This window comes from Sylvia atricapilla, chromosome 7 (assembly GCF_009819655.1).
Source record: "Sylvia atricapilla isolate bSylAtr1 chromosome 7, bSylAtr1.pri, whole genome shotgun sequence".
NCBI classification, from domain to species: Eukaryota; Metazoa; Chordata; class Aves; order Passeriformes; family Sylviidae; genus Sylvia; species Sylvia atricapilla.
Window position 1 is genome coordinate 305923 of NC_089146.1, and position 20660 is coordinate 326582.

General features: G+C 52.7%; 1 protein-coding gene across 1 annotated transcript; it reads right to left on the reverse strand.

Moving 5' to 3' along the window:
- Nucleotides 1-1129: 1129 nt before the first annotated feature.
- Nucleotides 1130-19097, reverse strand: LOC136363782 (aryl hydrocarbon receptor-like). The gene is made up of 11 exons (XM_066323265.1): nt 19057-19097; nt 18785-18972; nt 10547-10653; nt 7052-7141; nt 6068-6191; nt 5695-5825; nt 4896-5098; nt 4700-4809; nt 4319-4460; nt 2407-3973; nt 1130-2300 (listed from the first exon to the last, which is right to left on the reverse strand). The coding sequence occupies exons 1-11, from the start codon at nt 19095-19097 to the stop codon at nt 2160-2162; spliced, it is 2844 nt and encodes a 947-aa protein (XP_066179362.1). The 3' UTR covers nt 1130-2159.
- Nucleotides 19098-20660: the final 1563 nt, after the last annotated feature.

Consider the following 20660-nt stretch of genomic DNA (forward strand, 5'->3'; position numbering starts at 1 on the left):
AGCCCAATGTGTCAAGAATCAATGCCACAAGGCCCAGGGGAGGACAGGCAGCAGCTGGTGTGAAGGTGGGCATGAATTATGGATGTGCTAGCCTGCTTTGGGAGCAGAGAGCACCTCCCTCCACAGAAACGATGGCTTGTGCTCCACAGGCCTCACAGACACAGCGCTGAACAAATCCACGCTGTGCTCACTGAAACACAGGGCCCTGGTGACACAGCCAGCATGGCTGCAGTCTTCCCAAGGCCACCTGGGCTGCAGGGAAGCTCGTGGTGCTGTGGAGATGTGTGGCAAGAAAGAGGAGAAACCCATCAGGGCAGGGTTGGGTCATGGAAGGGTTGCCCACAAACCCAGTACCTGACTCAAGGAGGAAGTTTGGCAGTGGTCAGGTTGTGCTCAGCACCCGGGACTCAGTTGGAAGTCACTGAGCTGCAGCCCCAGGGATGCTCTGGCGCCATCCCTCTATCCCCCAGTGCAGGTGCTGCTGCTGAGAGCCAACTCCTCTGAAGTAACAGGGAGGAAAAAGCAAAGTAGGGCACAGAAACTATAAAAGATCAAACGTAACAGCATATCTCCATCAAAAAGTCAGAAATGCTACAAAGCTGCCTTGTTTTGCTAAGGAAAAGCAGGTGCCAGGTGGGGGTGGGAATGCTAGAAAATTCAGCATTCAGAGAAAACAAACCTGTTTTTTCTAATTTCCAGGTTGAAAAACAACAGCAGGGGAAAAGAAGCAGCTCACTTGTCTTAAAAGATTACATTATCTTACTATTACATACTGAGAACTATATATAGACACTTTATAAATACACATACTTTATACTTCAGTATATCTACATGCAACTTTATATACGTATAATATATATTTTGTTACAATATGTAAATATCGTACATCTTCTAATACACTCACCCTTGTCTGTCAGATTTCCCAGTTGCTTTCAAACATCCATGGAAGGAGCTGGGAGATGGACTGTGTATATCCCAAAGACTCCAAGTACTCCTTTAGGATCCCTTCCAACCCAGCCCATTGTGTCCCAGATCACCAGTGGCAAGGCCTGGGCTCCAATGCTGCAGCCAGCAAACCCTGACATGCTCCAGATTCGGAAGAGACACAATCAGCAAGGGAAACATCAGGGAGGAGCTCCAAAACCATTTATTGAAACAAAACCAATAGGAATTCACATGAATCCAAAGCTGGGCAAGCAGGAGGAGGTATGAGCTTCGTCAGGTTTCTTAAAGGGTTACTGTGTTTCTGATCTTTTAAACAACCTCTTCATCCCATTCCACAGGGTGTTGCTTTGGGATGGTAAGAAGCTCTTCCACTGGAGAGGTCTAAAAATAAAGCTGTCAATTCATATTATATACACATATATGGGCTGTGGGGCTTTTTCTGTGGGAAGATATCACTCTCTCACTACTTACAATTAAGTAGCATTATACTTATTTTATCTTACTGAAATTTCTGGGTTTTAATTGAAAAAACTTGAGACTTGAAGTCTGAGGGTACCTGAGAGGCCAGCACCTAGAGAAAACCAGTTTAGCAGCCAATCTGGGCATGTCTTGTACAGTACAGCAAAGCCCAGGCCGTTTGCTATAGGAGCTCTAACCTGGATCCTAAACACTGGGAACACCTGGGACACAGAGAAATCTGGGGTGGGGTAAGACCAGAGCACCACCAAGAACAACATACAGGGCTCATTTTCCTTATAAAACAAGCAGTATCTGTACAACCGGGCCACAGCCACAGGTGCCTGGCTGAGATGGCAGGAAATTTAATACCAGACGTGAAAACATTTTCTATCTCTTTCTTTAGGACAGGCTTTCATGAGGCTGGTATTCACACTTGGATCATGCATGTAAATACAAAACTTTGTTTGCACTCCTGGGCTGGCCTGCAACCACAGCTCAGCTTGCTCCAGTGCCCTGGGAAATCTGTCCTCCAGCCCTGCTGCTGTCTCTCCCAGGCCATGGAAACCAGCACAGGACAGCACAGGGAGCAGGATGGGGGGAAGTTGAGAAAAGGGCAAAAACCCCCAAGTGAGCCAAAGCACCTAACATCAATAGCACCAGCAGGATGTGCACAGCAGTGGTGATGTTTGTTATCTGCAGCTTGAAGGTAGATCTTTCCCCAGGGAACAGTCCTGCTTTGTCCGTTCCTGTCTCTTCTAGAGACAGAAGTCCCCCCTGGAGGCATGAGGGGGATCTGGCAGCTGAGGCTGGTAGGGCAGTGCCAGGCTTCCCCTCAACACTGGGCAGTCTTGGGGCAGTCCCATGGGAGAGCTGGGCAAACCACAGCTGCTGCGGAGCTACAAGAGAGAGAGAACAGTGGTGAGGCACTTTGCAGGGGGTTACTAGCACTGGCTGGGCACACTCCCAGCACAGGGAACACTGAGCCCCAGAGTAAAGCAAGGCCCTTACCCTGGCCTCCTGGCTCAGTGCAGACCTGTGTCCCCCACAGGAATTCAGTGTCTCCAGACGGCTGCTGATGCTCCCAAAATGCCCTGCAGATGAGCTGGGGAAAGGGAGCTGGGGCACAGAGGAAACAGGGCTCAGCTGCTTCTCGGGAATAAGCTGGTAAGAAGGGGGAAAACACCTGGGGTATGAAGCCATCTCTTCCCAGGAGTCCCCAGTGCCAGCAGCTTCCATGCTGCATAATCCATTCAGGTTAAAGTGCTGTGGGGGCATGTCAGACCCAGGGTCCAAACAGCCCTGGGGCTGGTAGACCACATCTTGGCTGAGGCCATAAATGCCAGGCTGAGCTGGAGACCCCAGGAGTGGGCAAACATAGTCCTGCCACGGGCTGGGGTGTGGAGAGGAGCTGGTGCCACACACCCCGTTCATCAGCAAGTGACAGTGTTTCCACCGGCTGGGCAGTGCCACAGAGTCCTGGCACTGGTTGGGCAGGGAGGAGGACTGGTGAGCATCCTCCTGAGGGGGCTGCACAGCTGGGAAGTCTCCCTGCAGCAGCTGGGCACCAGGTGGCTCCTGCGGGCAGGTGACTCCTGGGGCTGAGCTGGGGGCCCTGGCCAGCGGGGTGCCCTGCGCCGGCTGGAGGAAGTGGAGCACAGTCTCCTCCCCAGCTGGTCCCCACTGGTCCCCACTGGACAGCTCTTCCTGCTCAGCCACCTCCGGGAGCAGCCCTGGCACAGCACTGAGGGGCAGCTCCCACAGCGTTATGGGGGGCTGGCCCAGGGCAGCGCTGGGCTGCCCTGCACGCTGTACCAGGTGGCACCTCGAGTCCTTGTTCTCCATGTGACATGGAGCACTGCCTCCCTGTGGGCTGGGGGACGTACCCGGTAGGGGACAGACCTGCTGCTCTCCCTCACGCTCATCCACTGAGCAGCTGGGGACATGGGAGAGAATCTGGTTGCTTGCCAGGCTTTTGCTCAGAGACAGGGTCTCAGTATGGTCTGGGTCCATACTGACCATCACCATTTTCTCATTCAGCAGCAGGAGCTCCAGGTCCTCAGCATTCAAGCCCAGGCCTTCCAAAGCACTGAAGAGCTCGTTAGAACAGCTCTCACCACTCTTAACTGAGAGTGAGTCTATGGTGGCCAACAGAGGATTCTCCTGCTGCAAATCCAGCAGCTTCTCTTGGAGGCTGCTGCCCCCTGAAGAAACTGGAGCTGTGCCCATACTCCAGGCATCCCCTCCTGCACCTGGCAAGGACACACCTTCGAGCTGGGAAGTGCTGCCGAAGGAAGGGTTCTGAGAGGGATCTGGGTGTGAGTCATATACCGCCTTGTCCTGTTGCATCACAGTGCCCAGCAGAGACCGAGGGTCAATGCCATTCTTCTGGGAGCGCCCTACATAGCTGCAGGAGGGCTTCTTGGACTTGCTGGGTTTCCCTTTACTCTGGAGAAGGTCAGGGAAGCCTGGGAGAGGGTGAGTGCTTTGGTACAGAAGCGCCTCTCCTGTAGCAAAGGTAAAAGGAAGATGCATGGACCGCTTCCGAAGGTGCTCTCCTCCTTCTTCATCTCTGCAGAGCAAGAAGAGGACACTGTGGCTGATACGTGCACAAATCACAAGTGCTTCTGCCACGGGCAATTGTGATCCCTAGAAAGCCAAAGCTCCTTTGCTACAGCGAGCATGCATTCACACAAACAAAAAACCCAAACATCTGCAGCATAACCAAAGCATCACCCCTGTTGAGGGGTGGCCTTGCAGACAGGGATGTAGCTAAACAGTACCAAACACAGAATCCCACAGCTGCTCCTTAAAAAAGGCACAAGCAGCAATGACAACTCCAACATCCTGCCCAGCTCAGGACATCCCAGAGCCATGGAAAAAGCCAAGCTGTGCCCATGCCAGCCCCAGCACATACACGAGGGGTCTCTGTGTGACCACGATGTATTCGGGTTTGCCATTCTTGTAGATGAGCCGTGCGTTGGCCTGCACCCACTTCCAGCGGTTGTCCTTGGTCAGCAGCCGGAACACCGTCAGGCCGCTCTCCCCCGTCTTCATCACTGCCAGGAGGAAGCACAAGGGCTGCCACCACGGCACACTGCCCTTCCCAGCTGGAAACCACGGCAGCATGGCTGGCAGGCACAGGGGACACCGTGCAGGTGAACACCCCTCCCTCCACCCCACGCTCCCTGCAGTGACAGGAGCAGCACAGCAAAGCATCCAGTGGGGAAATGCTTAACAGAGCTACGCCAATCCCAGCCCACTTATCAGCACAAGTGACCAGGGAGGGGACTCTTACTCTTGATGTGGTTCTCGGCACAGTACAGCATGTCAGCAGCATGGACAAACTGGTACCCGGTGCCACACATCCGCAGCTCTGCCTCAGTGTAGCCCAGGACGATCTTCCCCCTGTGAGAGACAGAGAGCACACCCAGCTCAGAGGCAGGGCTGGGGTAGGATGTCAAGAATGGAGCGCTGGAAGCTCTGCCGCTTACTTGGCATCACATGCCAAGGGGGTGAAGTCCAGCTTGTGCTTGGTCCTGAAGATCATGTTCTTGGTTCGGATCTGCAGGATAGACGGGGGCTGCAGGGGTGTGGAGATGGCAAACAGAGCAAGCTGGGGGGGCAGTACAGAGCCATCCTCAGATCTTTTGTTCTGCCCATGAAGGAATTTCAGCCTGCCTTGAAGGTTTAAAGCCTAGGAAGAAAAGCAAAGCTCAGTGTCATGCAGAAAAGTGAGAAGGAAGAGAGCTGCACGGAAAGCAAGACGTCTATCTGCAGAGTTGGTGCAAATAAAATCATTAAATCCCAGCATGGTTTGGAATGACCTTAAGGACCATCTCATTCCAGTCCCCCTGCCATGGGCCAGGACACCTTCCACTACCCCAGGTTTCTCCAAGCCTCATCTGATCTGGCCTTGCACAGTTCCAGGGATCCTAGGGGCAATCACAGCTTCTCTGGGCACCCTGTGCGCTCCAGTGTAGAGAGGAGGGATGACAACCATCTGCTTGATCTTAAGACATGCTTTTAACAGAAAAACCAAGCAAAACATGGGAAAGAAAAGCACTTTTGTTCAAGATCCAGCATTTCTGAGAGGAGAGGAACAAAACTCACAGGGAGAGGCTGTACATACAGGCCAAACCTATGAAAAACAGGGAAAGTCTCTTGCTGAGACTGGCAGGTGTTGCACATGGCAGAAAGAAGCATGGGATCTCTCCAGGGGATGGTTTCAGTGGTGGTATGAACCTCTGTGGTGAGCCTGCCCCTCTCCTGCTAGGGAGGGTCTGTACTCACCAGGAAGCCGGAGGAATTATCCAGGAGGCAGCGAAAGCGGCACACAAAGCTCCTCTCCAGGAAGGAGGAGTTTTCTGGAGGCAGCTGATCTGGCTTGTAGATGACAGCAGAAGAGTCAAGACTCTTCCCCGCTGAGGAAGAGAGGAACTGAGAGAGGATCGAGCAAGGATTCACCCCAGTGAGGGCTGGAGGTCCCCAGCACTGGGCACTGCAGCAGTTTGCAGAGCGCAACAGAAACTGGGGGAAGGCCACAACACTTGGATGAAGCTGTGGCCTGAGCCACATGAGTGCAAGTGGTGACAGCAAGCTGGGCTCCTAGCATCCCTGGAGAGCCACACAGCTTGTGCCACTCAGGATGGCAACTTGCTTTTACCTGCTGGAGGAGGCTCACCCTCAGGAGTGTGTGGTGGGTCTAGGGCCCAGTGGAGGTTGCGCCTGAACTCCGGCTGGTCCTCGGTGTGGATCAGCTCAAAGACGCTCTGGTGCATGACATCTGTCTAGAGGGGACATGCCACCTGTGAGCTCTGCAGCCTGGCGTCGGTGCCAGTTTTCACATCCCACGTGGGAACAGGCCATCGTGGCCTCAGTTGGTTTTAGCTTACCCAGCTTCCCTGGGTCTCAAATGGGTCCCTGGCTAAATGAGCTTGGAAACTCTCTCCCAGAACTGATGTTGGTGGGAACAGACAGCACATCTGGCGTTAAGGACCCTTGCCCATGGTGGACCTGACTTCCTTCCTCCCGGAAGCCTGAAGAGCCAACACAGCTTCCCTCTGACATCCCCGTAACTCTAAATCCTAGTGCTGACTTAAGAAATGAGATCAAAACATGGATAAGGGAACAAAACAGCAGCAAGGCCACCCCATCTCTAGACTATTCCCAGAAGAACGGCACCCTGGGACTTGTTCCCTGTGCCCAGGTGGACAGGTGTTGGGGACAGCCAGCTGTGTGTGGGTGGCACCAAACCACAGTAGCTGAAGGACTGCAGGTAAGTCCCACTTCCCTGTAAATCTGATCTAGTGCCCTCCACGTTACCTGGGTGCCCAAAGTGTTGGAGCCCTTTGCAATTTACTAAGATTTGAGTGGGTGGCCCAAGCAAACTGGGCAAGGAACCCTATACATCTCACCATGGCCATGAACACCATGAAGGCACTGGAAACACGGCTGCTGGAAAGTATCTATGGAGCTGATGAAGTCCTTTGTCACCAACCAGTGACCACATCTGGCAATATGGGGTCCAAATTCCCAAGACCGAGGAAAATCCCCAAACAGCTCCCTGGGATCCCTGCAGAGAGCTTGGGGCTATTCTGCAACACCAAGGAAAAATCAACCCTCCACAACAAGTCAGGGTCCCACCAACCTGATGAAATCCTAGATAGTCCTGGATTGTATGCGAGGAGTAAAATATCAGCCCTTCTGATGTCACCACCAGCACGAAGCCATTGAGAGCCTGTAGGAGAGAGATCAACAGGTACAGGCCACGATCACGTCACTTTTCCAGCAGGACACTGGTCACCCAAAGCCTGCCTAGCAGGCAGCTGAGCTGCCACAGATGGCCTCTCCGGGGTCACGCAGCTCTTCCATACAGCTGCTCCAGAATATCCTAATCCAGACTGATGGAAAACTGTGCTTCCGTCCTGAGAGCATTCACTCAGACTCAGCTTTAGACCTTTATCGTCCCATGCAGGGAGCAGATAAAAACCTCTGAACTGCTTGCAGGATGGAAGTGGGCACCATCAGGAACTGGTCCATTCTGGTGGAAATGAGCCTTTCCAACAGCCTTGAGGGCCTTGGCAGCTATGTGTGGCCATCCCAGGTTCTAGAGGAGTGGCCTGGAGAAGGACTATGGTGTGCCTGGACTGTCCATGGGCAAGGAGCAAGGCCAAGGAAGGTGTTAACTCTGCTGCCTGCTCCCTCCTCAAAGTGGCCAGTGCTGAAAGGACCTTAACAAGTGGAAATGGAAAAGCTACAAGCTAAAGCCTAAGGATTTGGATTTGAAATTGCAGCAAAATTAATCTAATTTCTGAAAAGCCAATTTCTTCCAAAGCAGTAGGGAACTCAGGCTGGGTCTGATGCCTGAACTTGGGGAAAAACCACAGAACCTCTGAGTGACCACAGAGTACCTTTTCCTTTCTGCCAATACATCAAAGGATCATTTAGGTTGGAGAATCCCTCTAAGATCACCACCTCCAAGATCACTTCTTCTGGAGCACTACCTGGTTCGTCCACAACCCATGCCCCTTAGGGCTGAATGCTGTGCTCTGTTTTCACAAAATAAATACCCAAAGCTGCTGTGCCCATGTGGGTTTGAAGCCCCAAGCCCCCCGCCCCCCCCCCCCCCCCCCGAGAATAGCAAATGCAGCCATCAATCTGAAGTTTCCATTGCATTTTTAGTATTACACACTTAAGACATTTCACCGTTCACTGGCCCTTCCATCCACTCCTCAAGCTCCAGGATTGCAAAGTCCAAATTCAAGGGATCACTGGGCTTCCTGGCAGGAATGGGCTGAGCTGATCAGAGCCTCTGTCCTACTCAAGAGGGGCTCATTGCTACTAGTTTAATAAATTTGGCAAGTAATTTGGATGTTTTCCCTGAGCTAAAAAACCCCACGGCTGGCAGTACAGGACACATCAGAAGGGACCAGGGTGCTGGCTGACAGTGTCCTTTACACCTGGAGAAGACTAGAAGGGGCAGAGGAGCTTCCCTACCAGTTTGGGAGTGCAGCTCCTTTCCGGGAGCCCTGGCTTTCCACCCTTGCTCTCTGGCAGCAGGCAGGAGCCCACAGGCAGAACACTGCTGACATAGGCATGGGCAGGATCCAGGGAAGCACCCTGAAGTGCTGCAGGCACAACCCTTGCAAGCCTCTGTGGCACAGAGCCCAGTGCTTTGGAGACCTCGTCATGCCCCTGCCAGGGCTGAGAACAGCCCCACAGCAGCACACCCTGAGCCCAGCTGGCAGACTTCACTCCGTGGCTCAGTGCCCCCAACTCTGAAAATCCCCAGTTACCCAGCAGACACCTTCAAGCCTGTGGTGCTGCTCAAGAGCAAAGGCAGTGAAATCCCACGAAAATCATTGGTTTATCTTCCCAGAAGCTGAAGAGCTTTCACTGCCCTGACACTACCACACGGCCACCTCTCCCTAAGGGCAACAGATCCCCCTGGGGATACTATGGCAGCACAAAGCAGGACCTCTCTGGAAGGCAGGACTCCTGCAGTGTTGGCCCTGTGGCTTTTCAGAGCCAAAACCATCCTGCACCACTAACCTGGCAGGGAAGCCACAGCAGCCAGCCTTGGCCTGCTTCCTCCACTTCATAATGTACAGACATCAGCATTAATTAGGGCCTGGCACGTAGTCTCAGCCAAGTCCAGCTATTGCTGCTGCCAACTCCTGTTTCATTGTCCAGGTCAGAGTTTCTCCCCCCTCTCCTTCCCTTTATTCCAGGCACAAACGCTCTCTCTATTGGAGTTGATCTCAGTGTGTGGGAATCTGCTGCAGAGGTTAATTAGTGCTGCCAAATGCACTTTAACCCTTTGAGCAGCTTCAGAGAAGGACAGGAGAAGAATCAGAGCAGATCAAGAGACAAAGGAAGTTTGGCCATCAGAGGTGACAGACCAGGTTGAAGTATGTTTGTAAGTATGGAGGAATGTTTCCTTGGGGACACAGAGACAGATTCTGATCTCCTGCCACATCCAGGGTCACACAGATAGAGAGAGCTGAAGCAGCTTTTCAGACCCAGTTTGGTACCTCTAAAAGGATGGTACCCAGCTATGGGAGGAGCTCATAAGCAGGACATCAACCCCCAGCAAACCCTGCTGAGCAGTTTTGGGACATCCTGAGGGAAAACTTCTCAGGTTTCTGGTTATTAACTAGGCTGGCCTCAGCCCTTCTCCCAACAGACACAGAGATCCTCAGCTCTCAGGACAGTAATTACACTTTGTGCTGAGTGAGTGTTTGGATGGGAGCTGGGGCTGCCCAGCACGCTCAGCCTGTGCTGGAGGACAGCCAGGCAGGCAAGGGACAGTGCCACAGCCTGTGCCTGGGTGCTGGCCAGGGGACAGTGCCACAGTCTGTGCCTGGGTGCTGGCCAGGGGACAGTGCCACAGTCTGTGCCCGGGTGCTGGGCAGGGGGTGGCAGACCCGTGTCCTTGCAGGACCTTGTGCTGCTCTTCCCATTCTCTGTGCAAAGTTTGGGGACAGAAGGCGACCTCTTGGCATCTCTGAATAAATCGTGGCAGCTGCAGCATCATCAGCCTTGTCTCCAGCATACCCAAAGGAGACCACTTGAGAAAAATAGAGCTACTGAGATACACCCACCTACTCTGTGTTTAAGGAATGAGCACACAGCCCATCAGCATCTATCTGTGTGCTCAGTGTCACACATTACTTCTCATAATCAGGGGAGACACGACAATTTCCACGACAATTCCCTTCTCTGTTTTCAACAGCATTTAGACAATATCCTCAAGTCAGGATCAGTGTGCCTATGCTGAAAACAGCACTCAAACACCTTGCTCAGTTTGGTTCCCATGTTACACCTCTGGCACATTTACACATGAGGGCAGAGAAGCAGAAAAGATGAATTGCCATGCTCAGAAATCCAGCAAGATGTTCCCTACATATGGACTATTTACAGATGGCAATTTTTTTTCCAGGAATAATGGGAAAAGCAGGGAAAAAGAAACACAGTTTCTGTCCCAGGGACCTTTGGAGGTCTTAAACCTTTGCCCAGTGAGCTACACCACATGAAATCACAACATCAGCAACAGAACAACCTGCTTTTGGGGTAAAACTCAAAGGAGCTGGCAGAGGGACAACAGGAAGATCCCATGAAGGCATCTGTGAGGACCACTAACCTGTAGGAGCAGCTCACCCTCTGGAACTGCTGCCAAGCCTGGAGCTGGTCCAGTGCCACAGGCTCCGTCCTTCTGGGCTTCTTTGGCAGCAGGATTCTTCAGAGCAACTGCACCAAGTAAAGGGAAGGGACATCAGTGCTGCAGGGACACACCACAGCCCTTTGCTTTCTCCCTCACAAGAGTTGATTTTAACAGGATGCTTCCCCACCCCTCAAACATCCTCTGTTTCGGACAGTTTCAGTCTGGGTTTGTTTTTTTTTTTTTTCCCACTCCTTTTTTCTCCCTTTTAACAATCTACAAGTAAAAAGCAGTTAAAGCCAGGAATCCTTAAAGCAGGCAGGCATCCGAATCATAGAACTATGGAATTGTTAAAAGTTGCAGAAAGATCATAGAGCCCAACCACTCCCCAGCACTGCCAAGACCACCACCAAACCATGTCTCCAACTGCCACGGGTCTTCTGAACACTTCCCAGGACAGTGAATCCATCACTGCCCCGGGGAGGCTGATCTAATACCTGACTTCTTTTGTGAGGGAATTTTTCCCAATACCCAAACTAAACCTGCCCTGGCACAACTTGAGGCCATTTCCTCTTGTCCTATCCCTTGGTCCCTGGAAGCAGACCCAAGCGCCCTCCTGTCAGGGAGTTGTGGAAAACAAGAACATCCCTTCTGAGCCTCCTTTTCTGCAGGCTGACCTCCTTTCCCATCTCCCTCAGCTGTTCCTCAACAGATTTGTGCTCCAGACCCTTTCTCAGTTCTGTTCCCTTCACTGGATGTGCTCCAGCCCCTCAATGTCTTTCTTGTTGTGAGGGGTCAAAACTGAACACAGGATTCAAGGTGCGGCCCCAGCAATGCCCAGCACAGGGGACAGTCACTGCCCTGGCCTTGTGGCCACACCATGGCCTTCCTGCCCACCTGACAGATGCTGGCCAACAGCAGCAGAAGCCTGCCCTATACACACAAGGCATTGCAGCAAAGCCCAGGATGAGGAATGTGGCTTTTTGAAGGACACAGCTCAGTCAATGATGTCTCCTTACAGTTCAGCAACACAGTGGTTTTACTCAACCAAATTAAGGCAAGCCACAGCTCACAGTGGGAGAAAAACAACACGGAAGACACACAGATCCAGACGCAGACACCCGAGATCTAACAGTGGTCGATGCATGATCCACACGCATGAGGGAATCTGTCACTCAGCTGAACTGAAAGATGCGCCTGTAAATTTTGTTCTGTACTCCCCAAGAGAACGATTCCTGGGGATATTCTGATGTGGATAATGATTAAAGGCTAAGATGACAACAAGCCTGTGCATGACAGGCCTGTCCAGAGGATAGAGGAGCTCACAGGAAAGCTGGGAAGCCTCTTGCCAGAACCACGAGAACAGAGGACAACATTTGGCTGCTGGTAAATCAGCTGCTCCCACTGGGATCCGGGAGGAAAGGTGTGAAACACCAGCTGCAGCACCACTGTGGCCTGCCAGCAGAGAGGCAGCAAGAGCTCTCATGGCTCTGCCTTTCCCAGCTTCTGGACTGCAGGGCTGCCAGGCTCAGAGGTGATGGGAGCATCAAGTAGACTCTGGAAGCAATTGGACAGCGAGTCAGGAGGCAACAGCCACCAGCACGTGAACAAAGCCAGGCTCTGTAACAGGTTCTGTGCTTCCTGTGCTTTGCCAAAGCAGCTGCTGAAACTCAGTTCCTCCATCTGCACAGAGCTGATCCTGAAGGATTTGAGATGCTGCAAAAAGTGAATGTTCCAGAGTCAGGCTTTGGGGACAAAGAGCAGCTTTGTGCCAGCACCCCTCCAGCAACACGATTTTCTGATTGCTGGGAGCAAAATGAGGAGCTATGAATTATTCAGGGTCTCCAGTCCTCCTCTGTGAGCTCCCAGCCCGCTGTGCTGGAGGTGATTAAAAATAAACCTGGTTGACAGGAAAGCAGCTAAAGCTGCTGCCCTCTGCTCAGGGCTCTGGTTTAATGGTTTGATATCGCCCCTGCAAATGGAAATCTTGATCCCAACCGCTGCCTACAGGCTTTGCTATCAGCATCTGGGCTGTGGGGCCAGAGGAGACATAATAACAATAGAGGACAGCCCCCTGTCCTCCATGGGGATGTTTGCCACCAAACAGAATCCAACCACCGGGGAGCAAGGGATAAACCAGAATTCCCATGGAGGTTGCCCATGAACTTCACCAAATAGCACCTTTTCCATCCGAGTCATCCAAGGATCCCCAAAGAGGATGGGTTCTTGGCTGTGGCCACACCAGGCTGGTGTCCTGCTGGGTGTCCCCCAGCTTTGTGTGTCCATAAATAGCCCTGCGCAGTCCCCGGGGTCAGCAATTCAGCAGAACTGTCACAGCACATCAGGCTGACAGAGCAGAACAAGCCAGGGAACTGCCACATCCTCTCTGCTGAGTGCATCCCACCCGAAGCTGGGCACCGGGAAAGGCGGGATACGTGCCAGGTATAGGAGTCTCCTTCACCTAGGGCAGCAAGACCAAGCGCAGCCTTTGCCCTCGCTGCATACCGGGGACAGGCACTTGCCAGAAAAAAAGAGGAGAATAAAAAGGAGAGAACTGGCTTTTCCTGGGCTCCCTCCCTGAGCACCGGTGTCATCTTTGTTGCTGGAGGGAGAAATATGAGGAGACAGAAGCTAGTCATTTGAAAGCAATGAGGCTTTCATAACTTTACTGCTATTTCTTCCAAGAAACAGCCAGGCCCTGCAAGCTATTTGGCTACAAAAGGCCTTTAGCTGAGAGGAAGAAAATCTCTCCCATATCTGGGGAGCAAGCTTCCTGCCCACATTTGCCTCCCCACAGGAGGAAGCTCCCTGCCCCGTGGTCATCCTCACACACAGTGCTCACTAGCTCTCTGCTGGCCCTTTGCTGTCACCAGGAGAGCAGGGCGGGCCACCAGAGGTGGGTTTCCTCCCTCCATCTCCAGGTGCTTCCCAGCCTGGGAATCTGTTTCACGTGGTGCTGCAGAGACACCTTGCTGCCTGCCCGGTTTGCCAGTGAACTCCTAAACCTGCCAGGGCTTTGCAGACCTGGGAAATCTCTGAACCACCAAGCAAGAATTAACATTTTAGAGAGGATATCTCCCAGCCGCCTTCCCTTCACACAGCAAAAGCTTGGTGGGAGCACGGTTTCCATCAGCCACTGACCGCAAAGGAGAAAAATTAAACAAATTGATCCCAAACCTGCTCCAGGTGTTGATGAAGAAGGAAACCAAACTGCCTCCTGACTCTTTAAGAGCTGAGGGGGAGGACTGGGCCATCTGCATGGCCACTGTCAGTCTGAGCAGGTTCTGGAGAGGGGAAAGAAGGATTTTGGTAATGGTGCTCCCTACAAGCCTTCTGCCAAACACGCCAGCGTGTACCAGCCACTCCAGGGGAAGGACTGATTGATTTCTTAACAAAACTACCTTTTATCCACTTCTCTCTTTCTGTCATTTGTGCCAATCCCCTGAAGAGCTGGCCTTAACCTCATGGTAAAGTCTCTACTCCCACGAGCGGATCTCAAGATTTCCTTTTTCCATCCACTTGTCCAGCTTCTCCTTTCTCAGGACCTGCAGCACTGCTGCTTGGTACACCTCCCTTGCATCAAATAACCCCTCAACATTGTTTTTTACCCACCTTTTACTGCTAGTAAGCGAGAAAATACTGGAAATTTAGAAAACATCATGTAAATGGTGAGGGAAGTGGGCACAGGTTTGCCAATGCCAGGCCACAGAGCCATCTTCTCCCTGCCTTGCTGAACCATCAGTTGGGTTCTCATCAGCACTGCTCAAAACCCATTTTCCAGCCACTGGCAAATACTTCCTGACTTCCCATTTGCTAATTCATAACCGATACCATGGTTTTACTTAACTTTGTACTTGCCAGAGCTCCCTGTTGGCAAAAATTTCATTAAACAAATGAATTATTTATCCCTGCCTGAATGATGTGGATACCTCGCTTTCCAAAAACACTTGTGGTTAATAATGGATGGCCTCTTAAAAGATTTCACTGCACTTTTAGAAGCAAGGAGGCCTTGACTACGTGTAGCTTCTGATTGTGTCACTTGGGTCTCAGAGGGAGAAGCACGTGCAGGAGTTTAAACAAGGACAAAGATGACAAGGACCTGCCAGATTTGCCTTCTTGCTGCAGCATTATCAACTGTTTGAACCCTCCCTCTCCCACTGCTCCTCCCTCAGGAGCCTTAGCACCCATCACAGAATGGTTTGGGTTGGAAGGGACCTTAAACACCGGCTGGTTCCACTCCCCTGCTGTGAGACACCTTCCACTAGACCAGGAAGGATTATCCCAGCCCAAAGCCTCAGCGTGGGGTTTCTTCCCAGCCCTGCTCCCCTGCCTGCCTTTGCAGGGGCCCTTGAGACAGCCCAGCTGCCCCCAGGTGTTGGAGCAGGCAGCCCCCAGGAGGCTGCTGTGAGCCCCAGGGAGCTCCAACAGCTTCCCACCAGCTGCTTTTCTGAGAGTCAGGGAGAAACACTTGGCAAGGAAAGCGTGCAGCAGGAAAACTGCCTACCTAAGGGAAGTCACAAGACCTACCCACCTTAAATTGCTTCTCTGAGTCAGCTTATAACCTAGGCAATTAAGAGCACACGGTGATCACAGGACCAGGCTTTGTTTTTCTCAAGCCAGCCCTTAGGCTTCACTGCTACAGCTCTCTGCAGTGCTTGACAAACAGCTCAGGAGGAGGGAGCGCACACAAGTGAAGCGATGAGCAGCGTTAGTCCCACGCACCCCACCTCGAGCCCTCACCCCTGAGCGGAGGTATCAGGGCGGTTACATAGTCTCTAATAATTACACAATTAAAAGCACTTTTCCTGACTGCAGCTCAGGCACCTTCTGGGCCACCACAGCTGCAGCAATAACAGCTTGGGTTCACAGCACAGTTCAAAGGGTGAGGCTAAGCCCCGGGGCTGCACATCGATCCTACAACAGCCACCAACGATTTTAAGAGGACTCAGGACTCTGGGAAAACCCCCAAGCCCCCAGATTCCACGAGAGTGTTATCTTTTAAAGGCACAAGGGAGAGAAAATCTGCTTAAGTTTTGGATACATGATCTTAAGCTTATGTATAGAACAGACCTATGCAGAGCTCAAACCTACACAGAGCCCAGAACAACTCTCATCCATAGTCACAGACTTTTGCAGCCAACAAGCCCCTCTGGAGCCAAAAGTTTCTAAGGCCACAACACGTGCCAGGGTATTTCCCCCTCTCCTCCCAGCCAGCAATGCACCTGAGCTGCCCAGAGAGCCAGGAAGGATGCTGCACACAGGCAGAGGTGCATCTGCATCTCCAAGGATTCCCACTTCAACACAGGGTTAGCCCATGGCTGTGGGGTTCAAACATGCAGCTCCTGGCCACCGCAAACTGACCTTTTCCTACTGCTCTTCCTACAGCTCATAAACCCTAGACTTGTTTCAGAGCATCAAGAGAAATCCCACAGGTCAATCACTGAACAGGCACAGGTCTGTGACAGGCATAGGGCAGCCTGGGGACCCACAGCTGGCCCCCTGGGCAAAGTAGTGCCCAGCAGGGGCTACACTCACACACCAGAAGGGCCAGGCTTGCTGTAGGAAGCACAGCTAGGATAAAACTTCCCAGCAACCACAGGAACAAAGTAGTGACACTTCCCCAAAGTGAGCCTTTGGCCATTGTGACATCTGCCAGCTGACCTCCCACTAGCAGTTCAAGTGGCCCAAGCTACACAGGTGGCACCTGACAGCCACATGACAAGGCGCCTTTGAGGCATCTTCTTTTTTTGGTAAGAAATCCTCATGCAGAGCAAGACAGGAAACCTTTCCCTGGAGCATCTTTCCTCTCTGCCCCTTTCCAGAAGGTGAGGAAGGTGGAAGAGCCAGGGACCCCTCCTCCCCTCCCAGCAGAGTGAGCGGAACAGGGGGAGATTAGAGGAGAGCAGCCCTGCCAGGCACCACCGGGATAAGCTGCTGGCACGCAGCCGGTGTGACACGCTCAGCACAGCCAGCTGACAGCAGCACGTGGACTAGGGGACAGGGAGGTGCCCTGCAGCACAGTACCACTTCTACTGAACCCCGTGAGCTGAAAGAGCCTCCAGCAGAGGAGGGAGGAAGGTCAGGGAATGAGAATTAAAAATATTTGTTTACCAAGGCAGATAAGAAATAAGGCATTTGGGAGGACTGTTGTAGGGGAAGAGACCGGGATGGAAAAGGAGGAAGTACAAGCCTTTAAACCAGCTGGCACTCATTGTTTGGATAGGATCCTCAGCTTGGAAGCCAACCTCAGCTCCTTTTGGCCCTCCTGATCCCGGTGCTGGGTTCTGGTCGGTGCTGCTTCTCCAGCAGGATGGATCTCAGATGGGCTGGATATCCTGCTCCCTGGCAGGACACCTCTCCCAGTGTTTCCATCCGTCCCATGATCCTGCTCCCCTTCTACGCTCAACCTCTTTCATGTCCTTGCTTTCCCTCAATCTCCTTTCAGGGACCACTTAAGCAGGGTGGATGGACAGCTAGATAGAGGCACTTAGGATCAATTATTTTGTTGATAAGCTTGTCCAGAGTTCCATTTAAGGATTCTTTTTAAATCATGAACCACTCAGCTCAGTCTGCAATCACTACTCACATCTGAAAGGCTGAAGCTTTCCTCCTTCCCTGCCACAAAGCTTTCCCATAGCCTCGGACAAAAGGGAAATCGGTGCCATGGAATTAAACTAGATGGAATGGCACTGGGAAAAAAGACACCCACAACAAATGAGGCAATTTCTGAACAGTAAATTTCCTGATAACCTGGCGCGGCAAGGCAAACAACTCTACCGGACCACGCGTTTTCCAGCCCGCCCACTTGCCAATCCTTTAAGTCGGGTCAAAAGAGACGGAGAGAGAGAGAGGGAAAAAGAGAAAGAGAGAGAGAGAAGTGGTGTTTCTGTGTACTCAGAACACAACATTTTCAAGCCACTGCTAGTCCACCAGGAAAATCCAGGGATGCCTCAATGCCCTCCTGAGGGCTCCTCTTAATCACAATTACAGCGCCGTGGAACGGTTCCCAAAAATAAGAGGCTCCCAGATTTTAAGCACATCACACGGAATTACCGTTCACAGCCAGCACAGCGAGTCTATAGTAATAGAGGGGAAAAAAGTCACTTCCATGGAGAAACTCCCCAGCCGAGGCGCACAAGGCTCTGCCTCATCCTCCCGCATAAACCGGAATTTTCTACTTCGGCAGAGCCCGCAAACAAAATCGACTCCATCCCTTCCAGATCACCCTGATCCCACGGCAGGGCCGGACGCAGCCCCAGCCGAGCAGCTGGAGACGGCACGCCGAAGAAATGTGGGCTAGAAAAAGGGGAAAAGCAACTTTTGATTTCTTTCTAAGGGAAAGAAATCAACATTCTGAGGGTTGAAAAGATGAAATTCTAGTGCAGGTAAAGAAACAAATACTCGGGAGTGGGGGAAACAAAACTCCAGGGGAGTACTGCAAAACACCAGAGGCGTAAAGACAGGAAAGACACAAAATTCGAAGGCGTAAAACCCACCAGAATTTGAGGAGGAAAAAAAAATTAAGGTGGGAAGGAGCCCCAAAATCCAAAGAGGGCGGATGGGGGAGAAATCAAACCCAAAATTCAAGGGAAAAAAAAAAAAAAAAAACCCAACAGCAAAATTCGAGGAGGGAGAGGAAATCCCACAAAATTCGAGGCGGAAGGAGGGAATCAATTCCAAGGCGGAAAAAAAAAACCCAACAAAACCAACCAAACAAAAAAAATCGACACTATCAGAGACACAAACATTCGAGGGCGGAAAACCCACACAATTTAAGTGGGGGAAACCCATCAAAATTCCAGGAAGGAAACATAAGATGAGAGGGGGGGAGAAAATCCCACAAAATTCGAGGAGGGATCGATTCGAAATTCCTGAAAGTGGGGAGGGAACCCCAGAAATTTTAGCAGGGGAAAAGAAAGCACGATCCTGGGAGGGGAAAAAAAGCAAGTTTTTGGTGAGAGAAACCTCGTAAGAATTCTAGGGTGGGGGGGAAAAAAAAAACCCAAATAAACCAAAAAATTCTAAGTGAAAAATACTCTGTGGAGGAAAACAAACCCACGAAGTATTTGGGGGTGGAGGAAGGAATTGCCGAGGGGTGCAAGAACACGCCGGGAGGGGGTGACACAGCTGCCGGAGGATGCAGCGGCCAGGGAGCAGCGGGACAGCGTACAATTCCAGGCAGGAATTCCGAGCAGGGGCAAGCGCTGGGACATCCCTTACCGCCGAAGAAGCTCCTGGCGCGCAGGAAGCCGGCGCTGAGGCGGAGCACAGACAGCTTGTCCAGCCCGGCCACCACGTCGGGCGGGAAGGGCAGCAGCCCCGCCAGCCGCTCCAGCTCCCGGTTCAGCCGCTCCCGGTGCCGCTTGGACGGATTGGAGCCGCCGCCTTCGGCCGGGCCCGGCCGCCTCCTGCCGGGCACAGCCGCGTTACCGGGGAAGGGGAACCCCCCTCGGCCCTGCCCCGGCCCCCTCAGCGCCCTCGCCCTCACTCACTGCCGCGGCACCGGCCTCCTCCGCCGGCGGCCCGCGTTCATGGCGCGGCGGGCAGCGCCCCGGCGCCGCGCCCTCAGGGAGAGCGGGAGCGGCCCGGCCCCGGAGAGCGGAGACCGTACGGACGGCGGCTCGTGCGATGGAGCTGCCGAGGGATTTGGGACTGAAGGGGGAGCTGACGGAGAAAAGGGGTGGTGGGCGGGAAGGATGGAGGGGGTCACGGAGGAGGCGGAGGGTGCTGAAGGGGTTTGGGGTGGGAAAGGCGAGGGCTGAGGAATGGGGGGGCTGGAGGGAGCCGCGGGGTGCGACAGGGCGGTGGGTGAGCAGGGAGCGATGGGCGGCTGGGGATAGGAGGGTGTTGATGGGGAGGTGGGCACTGCACCGGGGGCGCTGATGGCTGTGCGGTGCGCCGGGTGCCTTGCCAGGGCAAAGCACAGAGCGGCCTGCCCGATGCAGAAGGGCTTGCAGATAAGGAAGAGGCAAATCCTGCGATGTGGAGTACGTCTTTATCATGCCAATGTCCTCCCTCGCGTAATGGCTCAGCTCTGTTCCCAAGTACTCACACATAAACTGAAGGTCCCCATCATCGGCGGATGGGTCATAATTAATTCAACTACGCTCACTGGAAGACAGCTGCAACGCCTCAGAAGCTGCGAAAAGTCCCCAAGTATCCTGTAATCCACAATATTACCCAGGGCGAAGCTCCCCGCCCCAGGGGAGGTACAGGGGATGTCCCCACGTAGCCTCAGCAGAACATAAACCCCATGGACATGGTGTTTGTTGAACTCTGTCCTTTCACCAGTCGATGGATGTAGTCTGCAGTCACCATCTCGGCAAGACGCTACGAGGACTTGAAGAGGACCAACAGAACGTCACTGAAATCTACAAAGTAGTGATATTTTTTTCTGCGCAGTCTGTTTCTCTGTCACTTCCTCTCTACCCTCCTATCTTTCCTCTCTCTCCCTCTCACGTCTACTGTTAAATAGAAATCCATACTATTGGCATATGGTGGTGTTACACCTTATTTCGGGCAGAGACACCTCTGTAATAATTTTTAATCGTTGGATATTAACAACCATGTGTGTCAATGCTGAGTGTAGCCCTTCGTGTGAATCCCACAGGGCAGTTTGGGGGTTCAAAAGGGGGACACTGTCACGCCTCTGCTGCCCTGCGTGTCCACAGTGGCTGGGGACAGTGACGACGAGAGTGTCATACACGCAGCACCAGGGCGAGGCTTTTCCCAGCACTTGCTCAGTCAAGGAGGAAATGGAGAGACATGGTTTCAGGTCAAAACAAACATCAGCACCATACAAAGCAAATCACCTTTTAATACATCACCAAACACAGGGGTGAGGCTCTGGACAGCTCTTTTCTCCTCAGCACCTTCCGGCTGCCACCAGCAGCACAAAGGAATCACAGAGTGGAAAATGAAATGCTGCCATCAGAACAGACTTTATCTGCACAGCCACGAGGTACAGAGATCAGACACCAGTGAAAGAGCACAGGGCGTTCTGTCAGGGCCCCAAGCAGCAGTGCCCCCACCCCAAGGCCCATCTCTTGCAGCACTGGGAGCCCCTGGCACGCTCCAGCACTGTCTCATGGGTGCC